The sequence below is a fragment of the Gopherus flavomarginatus genome, chromosome 4 (assembly GCF_025201925.1).
Source record: "Gopherus flavomarginatus isolate rGopFla2 chromosome 4, rGopFla2.mat.asm, whole genome shotgun sequence".
Taxonomy (NCBI): Eukaryota; Metazoa; Chordata; order Testudines; family Testudinidae; genus Gopherus; species Gopherus flavomarginatus.
The window spans coordinates 162,870,576-162,894,814 of record NC_066620.1 but is presented as its reverse complement, the minus strand read 5'-3'; the positions used below and the strand labels follow the sequence as shown (position 1 = coordinate 162,894,814).

At 40.7% G+C, this 24,239-nt stretch overlaps 1 protein-coding gene across 1 annotated transcript in view; it reads left to right on the top strand.

Moving 5' to 3' along the window:
- Positions 1-24,239, top strand: part of ADGRB3 (adhesion G protein-coupled receptor B3) — a 636,306-nt gene that overhangs the window by 323,637 nt on the left and 288,430 nt on the right. The window contains exon 10 of the mRNA XM_050951631.1: positions 15,685-15,879. Coding sequence (XP_050807588.1) covers positions 15,685-15,879 — 195 coding nt within the window. The remainder of the gene's footprint in view (positions 1-15,684; positions 15,880-24,239) is intronic.

Genomic DNA, 24,239 nt, shown 5'->3' with positions numbered 1-24,239 from the left:
CAATGATGCTCACTGATCTTAAAGAATCAACATTTAACCTCTGCCTGTACCCCTAAGAAAATGATCAGACACTAAAACTAGCAGTGACTTCACCACCAGCCTTTCCAAGACTTATAAAGGAGAAGTTACCATGAATTCATTGCTAGCTCAAATGACTTATCCATGGGGACCATTAAAAACCTCCAGAGCAAACATAGTTTTTGGAAAAGACAAGATAATCTTGATAACATGTCACTGCTCCACATCAAAGATAGAGCAACCTGTGCATTTAAAGTGAAATTCCTTGAAGTGGCTCTTGGCCGTTTAAAGACTGCATAATATGTGTATATTGTGCTGAAAATGCTAATAAATAGTGATGTCTATGAAAGCACATAATATGTCTTGCTTTCTGAATGTCATCAGAAATATCTGAAAATCTCTCCATTGTTTCCTATTTTCTAAATCTAACAAAGAATGAATGGAGCCCAATTTTCAAATTTAGATGACTAAAATTCCATATTTAGACACTTAGATGCCCAACACTAGTATTTTGTGCCAACTTGTGTAATTAATCTCCTGAATCAGGCATGAATACATGAAAATCAGGTTCTTATTCTAAAGAGGAGATGAAGTTAGAAAAACAGTTAACTCTTGGGAGTCTGGGAGCAAAGATTCACATAAGAAAGGCTGGGACTATAACAATGTTTAAAAGGGAACTGGATAAATTCATGGTGGCTAAGTCCATAAATGGCTATTAGCCAGGAAGGGTAAAGAATGGTGTCCCTAGCCTCTGTTCATCAGAGGATGGAGATGGATGGCAGGAGAGAGATCACTTGATCATTGCCTGTTAGGTTCACTCCCTCTGGGGCACCTCGCATTGACCACTGTCGGTAGACAGATACTGGGCTATATGGACCTTTGGTCTGACCCGGTACGGCCGTTCTTATGTTCTTAAATAACTGACTAGTTTCAAGTGATTAATCTAAGACTGAAAGGGACCTTGAAAGGTCATCTAAACCAGCCCCATATGCTGAGGCAGGACCAAAAATGCCAACATCATCCCTAACAGGTGATCAGCTAACTTGTTCTTAAAAACTTCCTATTCCAATGCTTAGCTGTCCTTATAATTAGATATTTTTTCCTAATACCTAAACTAAATCTCCCTTGCTGGAGAGTAATCTGGTTGCTTCTTGTCTTACCTTCAATGAATATGGAGAGCAATTGATCACCATTCTCATTATCACATTTGAAGACTGTTATCAGGTCCCTCTTCAGTCTTCTTTTGTCAAGACTAAACATAACCAGCTTTTTTAACCTTTCCTCATAGGTCAGTGTAATGGTGCGACACTCACTCTTGCATCACCTTCTGTTGGTCAACCTGGGAATTAGCTCTTTTGACCCAGTGCGCCCTCTGCAGGCTGGTGCCTCGCTGCCGCTGGCTCCAGTATCCCTCCTGGACCCAGTGCCCCTTATCCTTGGGCACTGCCCCCTGGCAGTACACCTGCTGTCTGGGTCTCCCCACCCAGGGGAACCCCCACCCACTATCCCCACCTCGCCTCAGTCTTGGGCTACTGCCAGTCACCATCTAGACCCAATCACTGGGGCAGACTGCAGTGTAAAAACCACTCATCACCGGCAAGGAGAGTTTGGACCATCTGCCTCTGCCTACCCTGGGCTGCGCCCTTGCACCCTAGTACCTTTGACAAGGCCACAGCCTGGGGCTTTTCTGGGTGGGAGCTCCCCAGATCCCTTGCCCTATTCTGCAGCCCTGCTCCCCTCAGGTACTCTGTTCAGCTTTCCAGCAGCCAGGCCCTTCTCCCTCTAAAGACTCTTGGCCCACTGCCTTCTTATAAGGGCCAGCTGGCCCTGACTGGGGCGTGGCCACAACTGAGCCTGCTTCCCCAATCCGCCTGAGAACTGCTTGCTCCCAGCCATAGCCCTCTCCTGGGCTGTTTTAAGCCCTCTAAGGCCCGAGCGGGTGACCACCCTGCTACAGTCAGGTTTTCTAAACCTTTTTCCATTTTTCTTGCTCTCATCTGAACATCTGAACACTCTCCAGTTTGTCCACATCTTCTTAAAATGTAGTGCCCCAAACTCGACAAAATACTCTGAGGCCTCACCAGTGCCAAGTAGAGCAAGACAATTACCTCCCTTGTCTTATATACAACGCTCCTGTTAATACCACCTCCCTTGTCTTACATACAACGCTTCCATTAATACGAGAGTGATATTAGCCTTTTTCGCAACTGCATCACAATGTTGAGTCATCTGTGATCCATTGTAACTCCCAGATCCATTTTAGCAGTACTATCACCTAGCCAGTTATTCCCCATTTTGATTTTTCCTTCCCAAGTGTAATACTTTGCACTTGTCTTTGTTGAATTGCATCTTGTTGATTACAGACCAGTTCTCCAATTTGTCAAGGTTGAATTCTCCAAAGTGCTTGCAGCCCTGCCCAGTTTGGTGTCATCCACATATTTTATAAGCATACTTTCCACACCATTAACCAGGTCATTAATGAAAATCTTGAATTGTACCAGATAGACCTCTGCAGGATCCTACTAGATGTGTTCTGCCAGTTTGACAGTGAACCAATTATAATTACTCTTTGAGCATGGTCTTTCAAACAGTTATGAATCCATCTTATAGTGGTATCATCAAGAACACATTTCCCAACTTTGCTTACATGAATATATTCTCATCCTAGAGTATTGGGAATTATGCAGATGAATTTTTGCATATGAAAATGATAATATAGCCCATAAAATTGCTTTTCTGCTCCTTCTAGTTCATGCCATAATTTTGCTTTCGCTTCCTGCTCAGCAATATTATTATCAGGCCCTTCTCCCTCTAAAGGGAGCAGCAATATTATTCACTATATTGCAATTGGTAGGCTGAAATATAATTTGATCAAACCAACTCTGAGGTGAATAATGATTTGCCTCAGCTGCAGCTCATTGGAACTGATTTCATTTTTCCAAATTATATTACAAGGGCAGCTTATCAGCCAGTCAGTGTATTCCTCAATGAAATGACTGCTCTGCTTCCAGACAATGTATTGCTTCCCCTGCGAGTTTACTGGTTCATCTCTTTTTACGTGGTTACAGGGTAGAGCTGACTCAGTTATTTTTGCAGTGATTTGAACTTGCAGTTCCCTTATTGCTGTCACGAGGCCCCACTCGTACTTCAGTTCATGTTGAATCATCTTCCCATTACCAGGCTGTGGGCTCAGGGAACTGCAGCAGTAGACCCTGTTCTGTCACCTTCATAGCTTGGCAAGAGGTTGCGACATATGCTTTTTCCCTCATCTCTCAAAACCCCTGATCAGTGCCATCCTTGCTCCCCCTTTCCCTGGTTCCACATTTTGCTTCCACCAGGACTAGATGGCACTCACCTAAGAGTTCTGAAAGAACTCAAATGTGAAGTTGCAAAACTATTAGCTATGGTTCGTAACCTGTCCTTTAAATTGGCTTCTGTATCCAGTGACTGGAGGATAACTAATATAATGCCAATATTTTAAAAGGGCTCCAGAGGTGATCCCGGTAATTACAGACTGGTAAGTCTAACGTCTGTACCGGGCAAATTAGTTGAAACAATAGTAAAGAATAAAATTGTCAGACACCTAGAAGAACATAAATTGTCGGGCAAAAGTCAACATAGTTTCTGTAAAGGGAAATCGTGTCTTACTAATCTATTAGAGTTCTTTGAAGGGGTCAACAAACATGTGGACAAGGGGGATCCAGTGGGCATAGTGTACTTAGATTTCCAGAAAGCCTTTTAGAAGGTCCCTCACTAAAGGCTCTTACGTAAAGTAAGTTGTCATGGGATAAAAGGGAAGGTCTTTTCATGGACTGAGAACTGGTTAAAAAACAGGGAACAAAGGGTAGGAATAAATGGTAAATTCTCAGAATGGAGAGGGGTTACTAGTAGTGTTCGCCAAGGGTCAGTCCTAGGACCAATCCTATTCAACTTATTCATAAATGATCTGGAGCAAGGGGTAAACAGTGAGGTGGCAAAGTTTGCAGATGATACTAAACTGCTCAAGATAGTTAAGACCAAAGCAGACTGTGAAGAACATAAAAAAAAAATCTCACAAAACTAAGTGATTGGGCAACAAAATGGCAAATGAAATTTAATGTGGATAAATGTAAAGTAATGCACATTGGAAAAAATAACCCCAACTATACATACAATATGATGGGAGCTAATTTAGCTACAACGAATCAGGAAAAAGATCTTGGAGTCATCATGGATAGTTCTCTGAAGACATCCATGCAGTGTGCAGAGGCAGTCAAAAAAGCAAACAAGATGTTAGGAATCATTAAAAGAGGGATAGAGAATAAGACAGAGAATATATTATTGCCCTTATATAAATCGATGGTATGCCCACATCTTGAATACTGCCTACAGATGTGGTCTCCTCATCTCAAAAAAAATATACTGGCACCAGAAAAGGTTCAGAGAAGGGCAACTAAAATGATTAGAGGTTTGGAATGGGTCCCATATGAGGAGAGGTTAAAGGGGCTGGGATTTTTCAGTTTGGAAAAGAGGAGACTAAGGGATATAGATAGAAGTATATAAAATCATGAGTGATGCGGAGAAATTAGATAAGGAAAAGTTATTTACTTATTCCCATAATACAAGAACTAGGGGGCACCAAATGAAAATAATGGGCAGCAGGCTTAAAACAAATAAAGGGAAGTTCTTCTTCACACAGTGCACCGTCAACTTGTGGAATTCCTTGCCTGAGGAGGTTGTGAAGGCTAGGACTATACCAGCGTTTAAAAGAGAACTGGATTAATTTATAGAGGTTAAGTCCATTAATCGCTATTAGCCAGGATGGGTAAGGAATGGTGTCCCTAGCCTCTGTTTGTCAGAGGGTGAAGATGGATGGCAGGAGAGAGATCACTTGATCATTACCTGTTAGGTTCACTCCCTCTGGGGCACCTGGCATTGGCTGTCAGTAGACAGGATACTCGGCTAGATGGACCTTTGGTCTGACCCAGTATGGCCATTCTTATGTTATGTTCTTATGTTCTTTCATTTCCTGTCTCTGGCTCCCCACTGTGCTGAACAAAATGAGGAAGTAGCCAGCAGGTGAAGAAAGAGAAAAAGAGGATCAAGAAAAACAAGGCAACTACTGGGTACCATTTAGCAACTACAACTATGCAGAGAGAAAACCTATGGTGGAGAATTCTCCCTTTCTCCCTAGCCCCATACTGGAAGAGGAATGGACTTAAAGGAATGGAGAAGTCCAGCATAGGCTCATTTCGCTTACCCTCTTTTCACCCTTTCTTGGCAGAGTATAGTGTTGATGCAGAGAGTTTTTCCTCACATATGAGCTTCAGAATCTGGTACAAAGAAATGTAAAAATGAGCTCTTCCTGTTTCTTGGCAAGTAATTCCTTTGAAGCCTCATTTAATCCCTCTAATACAGCGGTTCTCAAACTTTAGCAACCCCAGGAACTCCATTTTGATTTAACATTTTTGTGGCCCCCTAAACCCCCATACTCAGCCCCAAGCCCTACCCCAACTCCACACCTTCCCCCAGGACCACATCTCTGCCCCACCTCTTCCCACCCCCCTCACTCAGTCCATGCTCCATCCCTCCATCGCTCACTCTCCCCTACCCTCACTCACTTTCACCAGGCTGGGGCAGGGATGGTTGGATGCAAGAAGGGGTTCTGGCTTTGGGAGGGAATTTGGGTGTGGGGGTGAGGGTGTGGGCTCTGGGAGGGAGTTTGGGTGCAGGCTCTGGGCTGGTGCAGGGGGTTGGGGGTGTGGGCTCCGGGTGGGCAGCACTTACCTTGGGCAGCTCCCAAAAGTGACTGGCATATTCCTCTGGCAGTGGCTCCTAGGCAGGGGGTGGGTAGGGGTCTCCATGTGCTGCTCCTGCTCGCAGGCCCCAACCCCGCAGCTCCCATTGGCTGTAGTTCCCGGCCAATGACAGCTGTGGAGTTGGAGGTCACGTCAGCGGCAGCGTGTGGAGACCCCCCCCCGCCCTCCCTTCCCTAGGGGCCGCAGGGACATGCTGGCCGCTTCTGGGAGTGGCACAGAATGAGGGTAGGCAGGAAGCCTGCCTTAGCCTCGTTGCGCTGCTGGACTTTTAGCACCTAAAATCTCCCGGCTTGGAGTTAAGGGAGGAGTTGATCAGCATTGTCCACAGAACCCCTGGAGTACCCTCAGAACCACACAGTCCCCAGTTTCAGATATGCTGCTCTAATATACATTCAAATTAGTACAAAAATAAATGTTCCCTCTTCCCCTCCACGCTCTATGTCTCCTCTTTCCTCTAGAAATCCTACATTAAAAGAAAGCCTGAAGGCAAAAAAGACTGACCCTTGCTTTGGCCCCTGGGCTGGCAGTATGAAAGGACCAGAGAGGCATAAAGGGCCCTAAAAGCCCTGACTCTGGCTGTGGGAAGATTCCCTAATGTGGGCAACCCAGAAAGCTGCCTCCTGAGGATCCCCTCACAAGCCCAGGTGTGCTGAGGTGAGACTTAGGGATTGGAACACAGGGCTGTGCAGGAGATACTGGGTAGTCCGGGGCATCTCCTCTAACTTAGACAGGCCTCCAAGGTATTCTGTATTACAACAAGCACCTCGCCAGTCCCCAGGGCAGCCAGGATCTGGAGGGTGCAAAGGTGGTTGAAATCACCAAAGCCCCTGCATCTCCTTGCCTTTCTTCCCTTCCATTTCTGTACCTCCTCTCTTTAAATCCCATGTAACATCAATAAACTTTCCTGCCTCACCTCCCCAATCCCTCTGATCACGTCTGCTTTCAAAAAAAAAAAAAGTAAAGTGAACTTTTCTCCTGTTGTTTCTGCCACTGCTCCCTAATGCTGAGTTGTGCTATAGCAGTGATCAGCTCTGAGTGCTCCCTGATCACATTGATATTCTGAGCCAACCAACACTGCAGCCGACAGGTGAACTCCACTACAGAGGGAAAAAGAAAGATGAAGGCCATTTAAGAACTAGATAAAGAAAGCACTCATGCAGTTGTTCCTTAAAGTCTATTACCGCAGTAAAACTGTTCACTGTAATGTACCTTGCAGAACGATTTCAGGAATTTGGCTAGGCTCTTGGAAAACAATGGTTACAGTACATTACACTCAACATAATCATCCCTCTGTTACCTTTTGCTCTCCCCACCTGTTTGCTGTTTCTCCCTCTTGTCTCTCATCTTGTACTTAGATTGTAAATTCTTTGGAGCAAGAACCGTGTTTTTGCTGTGTGTCCAGTGTGCCATGACGGAGCCCCAATCTGATTGGTCTCTGGACACTACTGTAATATAATAATAATGTACTCAAATTGGGCCAAATTCTGATTACCTTGTACTCACAAACAAGGTGACTAGAATTTCAACCACCACATCAATATATAATCAGATAAATGCATAATTTACCTATATTAACGAGAGAGGGAGAGAGAGAGAGAGAGAGAGAGAGATATTAAAGAGGATTCCCAATAAACAGGATGTACTGTGTAAAAAGAAAGACAAATTATTTGAAGTACATACCCTCTCTATACCCCCTAGCTTTGGCAGTTCCCTCAATATGGAGATCCATGAGAGACTTACCCCCCCAAGCAATACTATGTCTGTCATAAAATGAAAACAAATCTTCAGATTCCTCATTCTCTTTCCCCTCAACTCCTGCTCCTGTCAACTTGCATTATACATAGAGAATGCCAAAACTTAAAGATATACCCTCTGGTTTAAAAAAAACAAAACCCAACCACCTCTCACACAGCATTCCAATGTGAGTTGAATTAATCACAGGTAACTGCAGTCCTAAGTGGCAATACTTAAAACATCATATAAATGCGGTTCAACAAACTCAGTGACAAATTGAACAAGAAAAAAAAGAAAAGCAAAAGAAATGGAACTTCCTTTTGTGATTGTGTCCCCCAAAGCCATTTTTCCATTATTGGAGAAAAATCCTACAACCTTCCTATTGTTAAATTTTGTGGGAGAACTTAAATGTAGAAGCTTAATTGTGGCCATTTGTACTAAGGAATGCATCAATGCATATCCCCTAAAAATCAATTACTATATTTGTGCATTTGTATGTAGTAATCAAAATCAATCCTAGGGGAATGCAGCTGCACATGATGCTTCTTTGATGGCCAAAGCTCTAGGGCTGGAATTAGGGGCAATAAAGCAATTAATAATAGTATAATAAAAAGAAGACTGTGGAATGGGTGACACTTGTAAAAATCTCTTGAAAGCCTCCTATTGGGGGATAGAGGGAGGGCAATTAGAATTTAGGAGCTCTCTGGGCTATTCTCATTCTTCATCTAACAATATACAAGAGCAGCACCGGCAGTAGCTGATTTTCTGAGATTTTCTGCAACATGCACTGTATGGTAAGGGCTGAACACATACAGTTTGTCTGGTTTATATGCAAAGATTCAGCTTGCCAGTGAACTATGTATGTTGTGGAGCGGCATGTATGCTCATACATTCCTTTTTCTTTCAATAAACTGTTTTGGTAACCGAATGACACCAGGGCGGAAATGCTCTATACAGTGAAAACAATTCTCCATTTAAGTGCACCACAGACAATAGAGTTGCACTGGTGTAAATCTGATGCATGTGAGAGGAGAATCCAGTAACTCCACAGAACAGATGCAGTGGCAGTTTCTACATTCTTCTTCCAGTGAGCTTCCAGTCATGACTGTGAGGGATCACATTTAGAGCAATGGCTCTCAACCTTCCCAGACTACTGTACCCATTTCAGGGGAGTCAGATTTGTCTTGCATGCCCACAAGTTTCACCTCACTTAAAAACTACTTGCTTACAAAATCAGACATAAAAATACAAAAGTACACTAGTAGTGAAAAATTGTCTACTTTCTCATTTTTACCTTATAATTATATATATAAAAAAGTGGATGATAAATATTGTACTTACATTTCAGTGTACAGTATATAGAGCAGTTTAAATAAGTCATTGTATGAAATTTTAGTTTGTACTGACTTCGAGAGTGCTTTTTATGTTGCCTCTTGTAAAACTAGGCAAATATCTAGATGAGTTGAGTACCCCCTGGAACACCTCTGCATATCCCCAGGGGTACATGTACCCCTGGTTGAGAACTGCTGATCTAGAGGAAAGAAGAAAATTCAGTTTTCATGTCCATTAAATTCTTTGACTCTGATGACATTTTTTACAAGAGTGCAACCTGCGGTGGTGGTTTTTTAAATATGCAGCTATCTACTTTGACCTGGACTGGCACCACCAACTCATTTCACTATAACGTATTTGAAAAAAGTTATTCATTGCATTAGCAATCCCTTTAATAAAAGCCTTTTAATGCCAAAAAGGAGAGATGACTGTTATATGAAATTAGATTGTAAATATTCACAAAGAGGAATATTGCTCTTCTGTGTTTTTATGTTCTTTATATTTACCTGAGACTTTAGGTGCTACCATCATAATTTTAAAAAGAATGAAGTAATACTCTTGGACTCTTAAAGCCATTTTAGACTCAATTTGTTTCCATTAAAAATCCTTAATTATAAATTAATAAAATAATAATAAATTAGTTGAAAGAAAAATATATGGAACTTTGATTTCATATTCCTGAAACCAAATTAAGGACTGTTAACATGTTTTTCTCTCCTTCAGTTCAAGTATCAAAGGGACAGATTCGTTGCAGAGACACCAAGTTAAAGGTTAAACACTGCTATGCTGAATGAGTTCAGTGCAGCCTAGAATGGCATATATGTCTACTGGAATAGGTCTGTAAGACACGGATATATTTTTAGGCCATTTACTTAGGTGCCTAACTTTAGATACTCATATTGATAATTTTAGATAAAACCTCTTTGAGCCTCAATTCCTTCTAGACATAAGATTGGTATAATAATAATGACATGCCAGGAGTGTGGTAAGGATAAAATAATTAATTAATGTTCATTAAGGATATGTCTACACTGCAATTAATAACGCATGGCTGGCCTGAACCAGCTGACTGGGGCTAAAGAACTTGGGCTAAGGGGCTGTTTAATTGTGGAATAGACATTCTGGCTCGGCCTGGAGCCTGCAAGGTGGGAAGGTCTCAGAGCTCAGGCTGCAGCCCAAGCCTGAATATCTACTTCACAGTTAAACAACTCCTTCACCTGAGTCCCACAAGCCCAAGTCAGCTGGCACAGGCCAGCCACAGGTGTCTAATTGCAGTGTGGACATACCATAAGTGTGTTGAAATCTCAGGTTAAGACTCTACAAAGTTTAATGTTAAATTAATTTATCATTTAGGACTAGCTGGAGTGTGAAGATACAAAACAAAGTCTTTTACAGATCAGAAAAAATATTTTAGGATATTTTTTTTCAACTAATTTTTTTTTTATGTAGAGTTCCTACATTAAAATGCACCAATGGTATTAGCAATACCAAATCATTAACTCAAGTCATCAAATGGCAAAATTAAAAACAAATAAAGGATGAGAATATTCTTAGTGATTCTTTAAACTGATCACTTAGAATCTTTTATCATTTGTTTGAATATTAGCTGATAGGAGTCTTTTTAGACTGAGTATAGCTATTCAGATTTACTGTAACTATAGTACTGTATATAAATTATCAGTGTGATACTACAGGCCTAGGTTTGACATTGTCAAGGTTAATTTTTATACCCTTTAGATGGGTCATAGATACTGACAAATCAAGAGATGTAGACAGGCTGAACTCTTGAGTCAATGTCCAGCTAAACATTTCAGTAATTTTTTCAAGAATGTAGATATGCCATACGTGCTGCTACAGGCAGGGCTGACAATTGAAGTATCACTTTAACAGCTGCTTCATTTCACCATCTCTCGGCTCATAAACTTTATTTTCAATGAGCTTGCCTGGAAGGCTACTAAAAAATGACCTCCACAGAATGCTAGAAAGACCTTGAGTGTTGTCCAGAGTAACTTTCTCGGGTAATGGAAGGCAGTGAATAATCCTGGTGGCATAGACAATAACCAGGATGTAGAGAAAAATATTAACTTTTATTGTCTGGGCCTTCTGATGAGAACAATCTGCATCCTCACCCTGAGGCTGTGTCTACAGAAGGGGTTTTTCTGTTGGCTGATGTAGTTAATCCACCATTCGAGAGGTGGTAACTACATTGATGGAAGAATTCTTCCATCCACCTAGCTGCAGCTAGACTGGGGATGAGGTCGGCCTAATCACAGGGCCCAGGTTGCTACGTTTTTCACAGAGCTGCATGACATAACTAGGCATATCTAACTCCCTTTAAGCCTGACTGTCACTTACAGTACACATGCAGAGTACTAGTCATCTGGGGCCAGATTCTCAGGTGGTATAAATTTACCTAGCTCCATTAAAGGTAATAGAACTATGCCAGTTTACACCAGCTGAGGATCTCGCCTGTGATTAAAGTGGTGCGTAGCAGCTACATGCCTAAGATAAGTAATCCATTCAAGGTATTTGTCTGCAGATTCATGCAGTACTGTGAAAGTATGCTCACTTGTTTCACACAACAGCAATGAACCTGCATGGCATGGATAGGGGATTTGAGAACCATACTACAGTAGGACAACAAGGACAAAGTGCAGTTATGGAAATGGCAGTCATTATATTGCACCACTTTCTGCATCGCATGCAGACACACACCACATTTGCTATGCAGCAAATCAGGGGTGGTGTAAATGGTGGCGAGCATTATATTTTGCTAAGATACATTGGTGGTGGGGAGGTTGCTGTATTTTACACCTTCCTATTTCCTCCTGCTAGTTGCTCTTCTGGCTACAGCTGCACCCTTCCACTAACTCTCACTCATTTGCACTCTCGTTGCTTCATGATATTGTAACTTCCTCCACCATTTATGCCATTCCTAAATTTGGCCCCAAAATCTAATACTTTCCACTATTTAGTTTTATAAAATCCAATTGCCTGGGAGAACATTAGTGTCGGCAAAGCTCCTGCTGCTGGGACCATTTTTACCACCATGTCAGCATGTAGTAAAAATGTGTCTTGCTTTGGGAGCTATGGCTGTGCTAGGGCTCCCACTGGTACAGCTACAAGTTTGTAAAGTTCTGTTGTGTAAACACACCCCTACAGTGCCTTATATGTTCAAGAGCTTTAAAGACATTAAAGGAATTAGTGTTCTTTATTATTTGTACTGTGGTAGCGCCTCAGGACCCCAGTCATGGATCAAGACCCAGCTGGGCTAGGTGCTGAACAAAGATGGTCTCCACCCACGACAGTCTGTAATCTAAGATGAAAGATGACAAGTGGATACATGAATGGGTGGAACACAAGATAACAAGATAACAATAAGACAATAGTGGTCAGCATGATAAGCAGTGGCCACAGCTAGCCACTGTTGAGTGGGTAGCTGAGTAGGCATCAAGACAAAGGAGATCTTCAAAGAGAACAGCCAGGCTTTGTTGATGTTTGCGGGGACCTCAAAGCCACATCACCATCTTCTTTCAAATCCCTCCTTAAAACTCTCCTCTGTTGCCAAGCCGACAAAAAACATAATATTGTTAGGCAGCTGATAGCCGCTGCTAGATTTTGTCACAAGGGCTCAATTTGTCACAAGGATACAGCCCATAGTGCCTCTTGTTAGGCCCTACAGTAGGAGCATTCCATGAAGGAGCTGTGGCCACAATTTCCTCTCTGCTTTCCCTTTCTCCTGGGGTAGTAATATTTTATATCAGCATATACTGGTACCATACCACCTCCACACAAACATAGGAGGGCTGGAGACAAGGCTTCCCTCATTTACCACCCTTCCCACTCACTCCTTGTCTGTTTCCAAAAAGAAGTAACCATGTTTAGGTAGCCCAGGTAGAGATGTAAGCAAGGTTCTTACTCTCTTACCCAAGCCTGCAGTCCCCAATTTAACTCCAGCTAATTAATATTGGAGCCCCCATCTCTCAGTTATGTAGATAGGTATTATCTTTGTTTTACTGGTGGGGATGGGTGGGTGGGTACCGAGAAGTTAAGTAACTTGCCCATGGCCATAGAATCAGGAGCACAGTCAAGAACAGAACTTACAGATTCTGACTTTGAGTTCTGCTGCTTCTCAAGTGTGTGTGTCATGGAATATAAAAGGGGAAAGGAAGACATGTGGCCAGGGACAAGGAGTCTTGAATCTGTATTTGGATTCACAATGTTTGTTTTGTTGAAAAGCAGTTATTGTGAACTTATAGATGTGCAGCTAAGACAGCCAGTAGCAAACAAACTGAGGGATAGAACAGTGTCTCTATTACATATTTTTTGTCTTGCACACGTGAATCACTTTCCCTCCCCAGTGGTTTTGGCCAATGCAGGAATGGTCTCTCCCAACATGTGCAAGTATCTGTCTGGATGCTTATATGGTCCCCATCACCATTGCATTTGTAACCTTAATGGATGTATTTCACGTCACCCTAATGGGGGAGAGAAGTTTAATTATCCCAAGCTTAGAGACAAGGAACTGAAGGATAGAGAGATGAAATGACTCACTCCAGGTCACCTAGAAAGTCTGTGGTATCAACAGGAATTGAAGCCAGGTCTGCTGAACCCCCCAGTCCAATGCCTAAATCCCAAGAGCTTCTATCCTCTCTCATGCCCATTTCATACTGTTTGTTTTCTTACAAGCTAATTTTAAATACCCTCTCTTAAGTCTGATGGAAACTGAAGAAAATGAATTCTGTAAACAAGTTTCTCGCCTAATTACCCTTTTCGGTTTTCTGTACACTGAAGGAGGCATTCTTCTGAAACATTTGTCTAAAGAATTCATTTGCCTACATTAATATTACTAATACTTGTGTGTTGAAACTGAATAATAATGCTTTTATCCCCTCATTCTTGTAGTTAACATATAGAATCAGATCCTCACCCTATTCTGCCTGTAGCAGCTGATAACCTGGGAGATGAAAACCACTGAGCATTCCCCTGCCCCCCAAAATAGGTGCAATCCTTGGCTGGTTTAGAGCTGCCTCTATACCCAGAGGATTCCTGGGGCTTTGTCAGGGATAGCTCAGTGGTTTGAGCATTGACCTGCTAAACCCAGGTTTGTGAGCTCAGTCCTTGTGGGGGCCACTGAGGATCTAGGGCAAAATCAATACTTGGTCCTGCTAGTGAAGGCAGTGGGCTGGATTCAATGACCAATCACTCAATGTCCCTTCCAGCTCTATGAGATAGGTAAGGTATCTCTCTCTCTCTCTATATATATATATATATATTTTCCTGATACTGGAAAGGTCCCTGGGAGTGATGAGCAGCTGAGTTTAACATGGAACAGCCTGAGGCTGATTTTTAAGTTACGCTGGGGTTTTGTCCCAGAATTGAAAAGCCCCAAAGTGGCTTAGAGCTGACCACTTTTGTGCACCCAACACCCAGCTATGCCGAGTGTATCTAGTATATCTCAACAGCATTTAAGGAGGTAGCCCAAATGAGACTATACTATAGTGTGAATAATATTTAAATGTTGTGTGTCAGAATGTACTTGCATTTTATATATTACTTTCCTTAAAACATTGTTGATTTTTTTCCTGTACTGCATTTTTTGTTACAGTTTTTTTTTCTTCTTTGAAATTAAAACAACAAAACAGAGAGCGGCAGTGGAAGGTAATGTAGGGTACATTTATTCCCGTCATTCCATGCCACCATCACATTGCATTACATCAGTCTTCTTTCCTTTGGATGTGAGTAATCAGGCCAAGATGAAAAGCAATTGAAAGTACATTTTCAGAGGTGGTGTCAGTCAGTTTGGTTGCTAACTTTTAAGTTGCCTCTGTAGCTATCTTGGATAGAGTGAAGGTCTGTCTGGGCTACTTTAACTTTTTTCAACTTATCTTGGATTCAGAGGAACTTGCACTTTCATATGGTACAAAAAACAAGTTTCTTAAAACCTCTGCATTCTTTTTCAGCACATGCTGGCCTTATGACATCCCTCTTTGTGATATGCTGCACATCTTACTTAAATATTGAGTTGACTTTAGAAATAATTGAAATCCACAAGTTCAGTTTCCAGCCAAGGATCGACATAGTCTTCCATCTCTATGCACACTATGAGCAACATTTTTCACTGGCCCTGCACAAATCTGCAGGGGGTGAGCAGGCAAAATAAGCCCCCTCTCCTTGATTGCTGCACAGGAGCTATTCACAGTTCCAGTTTTCTAACTTCTTGAGCACAAGGTTTGTTCTGGGATTGCACCTCTAATAATGTTAGTGCCCTCAAAGGGGACAGGATGGTCAATGACAGGTCCATGTCTTTGCCTCTGTTTCCACATTGATCAACCAAGCTGGGCTGGCAAGGCTGATAGCATGTGCTGCAAGCTTTTAAAGGGCTGCTTTGGCCCTTGTTCCCACATGGTTCCTGAGCCATTGTATCTGAATCAGGCAGAATGGCTCTACAGCTGCTGCTCTGGAAAAAAACTGGAAATACATGATCATACTGTGGCCAGTAGGCATTGAGAAATCTTTGGGCTCAATGCAGGGGTAACGGTGTGAAATGTAATGGTCTGTGATATAAAGGAGGTCAAACTAAATGATCTAATAATCAGTGAGAAATCACATACTTCTAATTTTATCCTGTTCTAAAGTTATTTGGTCTCATCTTTAATACAAAATATATTGGTTGTTAGAGAAGTGGGATTCTTGAAGTTCCTAAGGATGTATGGATTATATTATGTTTATTGTGGCTGAGACATTTTTAAATGCAGTAAAGTAGGTTCTGATATTTATTTCACTCTTCTCATTGGCACAGATTAAAGAGCATCTTGCCAAAGGACAGAGGATGCTGGCTGGTGATGGAATGTCCCAGGTGACCAAAACACTGTTGGATTTAACTCAGAGGAAAAACTTTTATGCAGGGGATCTTCTGATTTCTGTGGAAATTCTCAGAAATGTGACAGACACATTTAAAAGGGCAAGTTATATCCCTGCATCTGATGGTGTCCAGGTAAGAGAAATTCTGTAGAACAGGGTAATGATTCAGCTGATGTATTTTAGTCAGTGTTCAGCATCATCTATTTGCCCCAAGAGCAAGTTAAATCTGCTCAGTAGGTGTATTAGAAGCACAGTAAACATTAATTGTAAATAGAGTGACGTGTAATAGGGCAAAAAGACTCAGCTACATTTAAGTGAACATATGTCGGAGAACAACATAGTGTGTCAAAAGTACAGAAGTCTTTTTTATAATTATTATTCTAGTAACTTTCCATTCTCAGTGGTGATATTTTTATTATTCTTCTTTTTTAGATCAAACAGTCCTGCAGCATTGTTTATTCTAGTTCCTTTCATTTGAAAATCTACCCAGGATGTTTAGATACTTAAGTCATTCTGCCATTGCTTCTGCAATTCAAATAATTAAAGCTCATTAAAAGAGCACAGGAGTGATGTATAGTGCATTTGATGTGAATTTTGTATTTTGCATATTAGATTAACTCTTCCTGTGCCATGGGCCACAGTGGTTATTTCAACATAATGTGCTGCCTGTATTAATATATCAAGTCCTTAATAATAAAAGTTCGGCAGGACTTCCATATCAGGTATTGTTTTTTGCTTCATCAGGGAATTTTACATGCACTTTTCTCAGAGTGCAGATTTACTTAAAGGACGATATTAAGAAAAAACAGTGTACAGACAGTATATCACTTATTAAATGGAGGGTTCTGTGATAATTCATAAAATAATCCTGATGTGATTAATGTAAAGCATGCATATACATGTGTGTATGGAAATATAATTGAAAATGAATTATCTCTATTTTAGAAAGACAGTAATTTCTCCAGAGTTAAGGTTTTACCCAGCTTTCCATTATATTCCCAATTTTCTGTCTTTCTCTCTCTCTCTCCCACATACACAAACCTCTTTGCTCAAAATAAAACAGTCTCTAAGATTTCTTGTGTGGGGCCCTCATCCACTGGAAAAATATGCATCCCAATTTGACATGAATTGAACAGAGTATTATTAAAATGTAGAGTGTAGAAAAATGATTTTTTTTAATTTGTAGGAAAAAAAGTAGCACATATCTCAAAAACAGTTTGGACTAGAAATTCCATTTTTAATCTGTCTTTCTTTCATGAAAGGCAGTAGTGGCTTTGAGTATTTTTTGAAAGGTTGGCTGCTTAAACAAGGAGTTATTTTGCTACAAATCATTCATACTGTCATCAGTCCAATAGCCCCAAAGTAGCCTCTCCAAGACTCACAGAGACTGCAAAAACTTTTGGTAGAAACAGCCTTGAGAAACGGCTTGATATAAGTGGTTTCTGTTTATGGACTTAGCAGATGGGGTTACACTCAGCTCAGCAAAATTAGTAAGAACTTGATTCTGTTCCCATTAATATCAATGGCAAAATTTGTGCTGATATCAGTGAGGCAGAACTGGTCCCTAAACGTTTAGTAGACATAGCCAGGAAAAACTAATTTTTGGTTGTTTATTTGTTTTTCCTTTAAAAACATAGAGAAATTCTGAGGGCACGGACCAGGGGAGTAAATGGCAAAAAAATATTGCTAAACTATAGTTCAGGTTGTAAATATATTTCAGTTAGGAGATATAATAATTAAATTTTGGTGGGAGTTGGATGCCTAACTCCTATAGTGTCCTTTAAAAATCCCAGCCTAAAAATCTCACCCTAAAAAGTTACTGAAGGATCAAAAGAAATAGGAAATTTAATAAAGTAGATAAAGAACAGAATTCTTTATATCTCTTTTTAGACATAAATGAGGCTTTGAAAGAACCAAGAAGTCATAATTTAGCATTTTGTTTGATGTCAGAATAGTAAATTATGAATTCTGGGTAATTATATATTTCAAAAATGTCAAAAAGATTTTACTACAATTTACCTTTACATTACTGGCATCAGACTGCCAGCCAAATTAAAGCTTAGAAGGGAGTGCTGTGGGTGTATAAGAGTGTTCAGTTGTATTTATTCCATTCTTCTGCGTATTCCCTTTATTATCTGCAGACTTGGGATTGTACCAAGTACTAATATCAGTATAAGTACATATTGCAATAGATATAATCCACAGACTTTAGATGATGAGGGGAATGACCAGATATCACCGTGCCTCAGTGGGTCACAGCCAGGGCCGGCTTTAGGCCTATTCCACCAATTCCCCCAAATCGGGCCCCGCGCAAGAGGGCCCCACACCCATTGAGAATCCCTTCCCCGGCTAGAGGTGCCATTTTAATTTTTACTCACCTAGCGGCGCTCCGGGTCTTCAGCGGCACTTCAGCAGCAGGTCCTTCAGTGCCGCTGAAGACCTGGAGCGAGTGAAGGACCCGCTGAAGAAGTGCCGCTGAAGACTTGGAGCACCTCCCGGTGAGTACAAGCCCAACGTGTTTTTCACGTGGGTTTTTTTTTTTAAATCATCCCTGCCGGGGCCCTGTCAAAACTGTTCGAATTGGGCCCCACACTTCCTAAAGCCAGCCCTAGTCACAGCTGAGGATACCAGATTCAGGACAAACTGCTTAGAAATAGAGCAGACTCACCCCAAAACAGGTGGTCATTCTATTATTAGATATACCAAGCCATAAGCACAAGTAAATTTCTGTCTCACCACACCGGCTAACAAGAGTCCAAACTGCAGTCTCCTTACGCATCCCAGCCCTTGTTTCACCACACGGACATTAGACTTAATGATGAGTGGTTATTTAAAACCAATTTCATCAACAGAGATCTCAAAAGGTCAGCTAGATAGCCAGGCCAAAGTATAACTCAGATCTTAACCAATAATGACACTATTGCCAATCCTTTAGTATCTAACACAGTGATCCCCAACCTTTTTGTGGCCAGTAGCACATTCATGTTTTCAGAAGAGTGTGGCGGCCCCAACAATTTTTCAAGGCTTATTTTGTATTTGTACATTAATACAAAAACCATCATATTTAATATTATATAATATATGAATCCATAAGATAAAAAGGGTAATTTTACATGTAAAAGGTATTAATTAAATTATTCAGCAATTACTCTTTCATCTTACCATGTGAATTGGCTCTTTTTTATCTACTTGTAAGAAAAATTAAGGCGTTTTTACAAAATAAATATCATAAACAGTTTTCATCTTATTTATTTAAAAAAAAGTAAAACATTGTTGAACTGCTGGTCCAAATATATTTATTATTCTTACTTGAACATAGAATGAAGCCTGCAGCCCCGGAGTTCTCTGTCCCGGCAGACACGGTGACACGGTTTCTCTCCGGCTTAAGCTGTGGCCCTGCGCTTGCCGGGGACCGAGAACACCAGCGCCTGCAGCCCCTGAGTTCTCTGTCCCTGGAAGGGTGCTTGCTGGGGACTGAGAACACCAGTGCCCGCAGCCTGCAGCCCCAGCGAAGCTGGAGAGAAGCCACGGCCCCACACCTGCCGGGGACAGAGAACTGCACGCGCAGCCTGCAGCCCTGGAGAAGCCGGAGAGAAGCTGCAGCCTCGTGCCTGCCGGGGACAGAGAACACCGGCGCCCACAGCCTGCAGCCCTGGAGTTCTCTGTCCCTGGCAGGCATGGGGCCACGGCTTCTCTCTCCTACTGGGTACTAGACGAGCGCACATAAATGCCCCGGCGGGCACCAAGGCGCCTGCGGGCACCGGGTTGGGGACCACTGATCTAATATCTAAAGCAGAGGTCGGCAATCTCTGGCATGCGGCTTGCCAGGGCAAGCACCCTGGCGGGCCAGGCCAGTTTGTTTACCGGCCAATGGGGGTGGCGGGAAGCCATGGCCAGCACATCCCTCCCCAGCACCACTTCCCACCAATAAAGACCAATAAATCTCTATGGGCATTTCTGACATGAAAATTTTTGCATGGTCCTTAATTAATCTTTCTGAAATGTAGAGACATTTGGAAATATCCATGTGAGCCTTGTATCCTTTTACATATCTTGAGAGCTGAAAGAGGAAAACTCTTAGAGATGAAGAATCTCCTTTGGAAAGAATTTTGTAGGTTAAATTACTTGACATTTAATTTGCAGAGTATATTTTATGATGGATTATTGTATTTATAGTCCTCATGATGTAGTGCTGAATGGGAATGGATACTCTAGGTGCTTGAGTAGATAAATACCGAGGGTCATATCCAGGACCCATTAAAGTCAGTGAACAGATTCCTGCTGATTTCAGTGGGCACTGGATCAATCTCTAAGACCGTTTTCATTACTGCATTGATCTCCAATGTTCCCTCCCTTATGCATTCATATAATCCAATTTTGTATCACTGAAGCCAATGGAATTTTTGCCACTGACTTCAATGGGAGAATGACCATGCCTTCAGTTATGTCATTTTTTAAAGTCTCTTTTGTACCAGTTCAGCAAAGCCCTGAGGCATACATGTAAGTGCTTTGCTGAATCATTATTAGCAGTGTAAATTATTGGCAATGTAATTTTCACATCGTAAATGGCATCATTAGCTTCCTCCCTTGGGGCAGTGTGAGACTATGGGGGAAAACAAGTGTTTTCAGTGCATTCCTCCTCCCATTCTCCCAAGATCATATGTTGTTAGAGGTAAATTTTAGGAGTTGGGTTAAATTGCTGAACATTTTGTTTTGTGAAAATGTTTTCCCTAATTTTGTGCAGTTTTATATTCCCCAAATTTTGATATTTCCAGTCATGAGAATTTTGGTACTGAAAAATTATTAAAAATCAAATTTGTTCACAAAATCTCATGTGCAATATTTTTATGGATCAAGGGAATATTCTGAAGTGAAAGCATGGTGTAATTCAGTGATATTCAGACCTCAGTGGTTCAGGACCCAAATTAGTGATTAACATTACTCAAAAGACCTACAGTAGTGTGAATTCATTATTACATTTACTACAGTACTATTTAAACAATATGATGGAAAATATTTAATTTTATATGTTTCTGTGAGAATAATATATATACTTACACTAAGTTATTAACTTATTTTCTGTGCGAATTTTATATATATATATATATATATATATATATATATATATATATATATATATATATAATAAATAATAATTATAAATATAATTCACACAGAAAATAAGTTAATAACTTAGTGCAAGTTGGTCACTTAATTGGTTAATAACAATAAAAGCATCCTGATTGTTCAAGAACTTTAAAATCACATGCTGTAAAAAGCTGTAGGAAACACATTAAAGAGCCACTTGCAGCTCACAAGCCTCCGTCTGACTATCACTGGTGTAGTTAGTGCATTGACTAGAGAGCTGGGACCCAGGAACAACTAGTTTTGTTTTCACGTCTGTCACTGACTATCCTTAATACTTTGTACTCACAGTAAATATCATTTAAAAATGCTGCTTAATTATGCTTCACACCATCCCTTTCAGGGGGGTTAAAACAAATGGTGTAGGATCTTTCTGACCTTGAGTAAGTCACTCATGATCTGTTTTTCAGAGCTTCTGAGTACCCATTACTCTAACTGAAGTTAATGACAGCTACAGGAATCCTTTATAAATGAATATAAAAATCATTAGATAATTAACAGACTGCAGACAAAATTGTATGAGTGCAAGAAAACTGATACAGATTTGAGCTGAACAGGCTCTGCACAAAAGAACGTAACTCTTACAGACAAAATAAATTGTAGGTAAAAGTAGGGGGATGCAGCTGATGGAATTAAAAAAAGAAAATTCTGAGAAACACTTGAATTAAATTGATTTTTTTTAAAGTATGCTTTAAAAGCTGACTAGCTTTTAAAGATGGTTGTGACTTTAGGTGTCATTCATATGATTTGCTTAAAAACATTCAATACATAGGGCAACCAAATATAGAAAATAACAGCTAGAGACAATTATATATTTTCTGTTTAAGCCTCCTAAAAGGACATCTACTTTTTTGAAAAGCAGCTGGCACACCTAGTTAGAGAGTGACCATAGAATGCCTGTTAGTTTACTTACTGTTACCATTCTGTTAAGAGTTTTGGGGTCTCCCAGGTCAGTTTCCCATTTGGAGCAGAAATTGATGACACCGAGTCAGGTACTTTTAGTGTGATTTGTATATTTTCAAAATGTACACAAGTCTTGTTTTCTGAAACAAGTAGGGGCTGAAAAATGGCAGTTGCCTTTGGTAGAGGCTTTGGACCAGGCACTTCTACCCTATCCTAAAAATAATACCCTTCTTGCTCTGTATTTTTCCAGGTACTCTCACAACCAGAACTTCAGCACTCTGTTTCATCTCACAACCACATAACCCCTCTATTCCAAAAATGCCATTGGACCACATGTTCTCAAGAAGGGGACATGAAACATCATTAACCCTTTTGTGACATTATTGCATTCAAAAGGAAATTTATTAAGCTTTCCCTGCCTAAGAAGACTGAATTAAACTTAGTCTCCTTTACTAGTTTCTGGATGAAGTGACTGCTTCAAAGCCCCTGAAGGCAACCTATTACAATATTTTACTGTCAGAGACCTCCATTCAAATGTAGATAAAAACAAGTGAAAAGAATATCATGACTTACTGTCAAAGTACTTCCCAGTAAACATTGGCCCATATCTCACAATCATTGCATTATACTCAGGAGTAGAGCTGAGAGAATAATTGATTTTTCTGGATTAGTGCCTCTCTCTCTCTCTCTCACACACACACACGCACACACAGACACAGAGGCAACTCCATATTATGGAGACAACTATACTAGTACAACTGTAAGTGTCTCCACACTAGTAGCATTGTACTACTTCAACTATATCAGTGCAGTTAAACTGTTGTCTGAATGCAAAGACTAAATTCACTTATTGCATTTTAAAGACAGTATTAATGCTGGTGCTGATGCTTAAAGAGTGGATATACTGGCTTGGCCTTAGCATTGGGCAATATTTATCAAAAGTAAAATTGATTCACCAAATTCTGCCTTATCCTGTATATCACAAAGAACCCAGTCCAAAAATCCTCAAGCAAAATTCTTCATCAGTCAATGGAGCTTTTGCTTTGGTGCAAGGACTCTTGTAAAGTTTTTAGGCCTATATTGTTTCTGAAGTGAAATCTTGCACTGAGTAAGTATAAAATAACACCACTGCATTATTTTCTAACTCTCTGTTTGGGAAATATTTTCCATTGGTACATTCATTACTGTATAGTGAAAGAGATACTTTTGTCTATTTTAATTCCATGACAAGTGAGGTGGAATCCTTGTTAGTATAAATGAGTGATGAGCAAACCTGAATGGTTTGGTTCTGGAAATATGGCTGTTTTCTTCTGAAATTGCCAGTACTTCCAGGTTTTAGCTGGAATGGAACTACAACTAGCCTGGGTCAAAGTATTTCATTATGTTTTCAATCTTGTGGTGACTGAAACCAGAAAATGCAGAGATGCAGGAAAAATTGGAGAGACCAATAGGTTAAATATGGATATTGAAAAGATTTTGGTTAGGTTTTATTACCTAAACTGGTAATACTGAGCCTATGACTAAATGGCTGGACACAATAATTTCATAATCTAAGCCTCTCTGGCAAAGTGAACTCTGCTTTTCTTTGTTTTATTGTAGTGTCTGGTTGATCTCTTATACTGGTGGCAGGAAACAGACTACAAACATGCATTAGTAATGACAATTATTATGGGGTTTGGGGTACAAACCCAAACCAGTAAGAGATTGTGTCACCTCTTGCCTTGCAATTCTAGGTGCCTTAAAATGCTTTTCTGCTTTAACTCCCAGTTTGGTATGCTCAAAAACAGCCTACAAGTATCCAGGTCACACCCTGAAGTGTCTCAGTATTAGACAGTCCCTGTTCGGTAGTTCTGACCCCAGCCTATCTACAGCCCCTATTTGGCTTCCACCAGCCTTGGTTACAACCACCAAAGTGATCCCAAAACACACCCATCATGAATTTCCCCCAAACCATGTGCCATGTCCGGCCCTGTCCTGGACAGTTTAGAGAAATAATGAGGTTTGTTTGTTCCGCTAAAGAAATAAAAGTACATCACAGCTTATTAACTTAACAGGGGTAACTACACCCTTCCCTTTAAAAACAGCACTGAACTGGTTTATAGTAAAAATTAAAACAAAAATATTAACAATAGGACATACGTTAAGTGATGCCAAGTAAAAGGAAGCAAATCAGAGTGAAAACACTCATCTAAAAGTCTAAAACTTAATCTAACAAAGTACAGGCTTTGTTCAAAATGGTTTCTCTCACAAATCTTCCTTCTTCCCAACTATGGCTGACTTTTCCTCAGTCAGCACCTTCCACAAATGTACGAGGTATGTACAACTGACAAGAGTTGCTGACACAGAGTGGCGAAATGCCAGTGGACCTCTGTCACAACAGTACAAAATCATTCTTAATTATAACTTAATGACATGAGCATTTGTTACATTCCTGAATTTCATTTT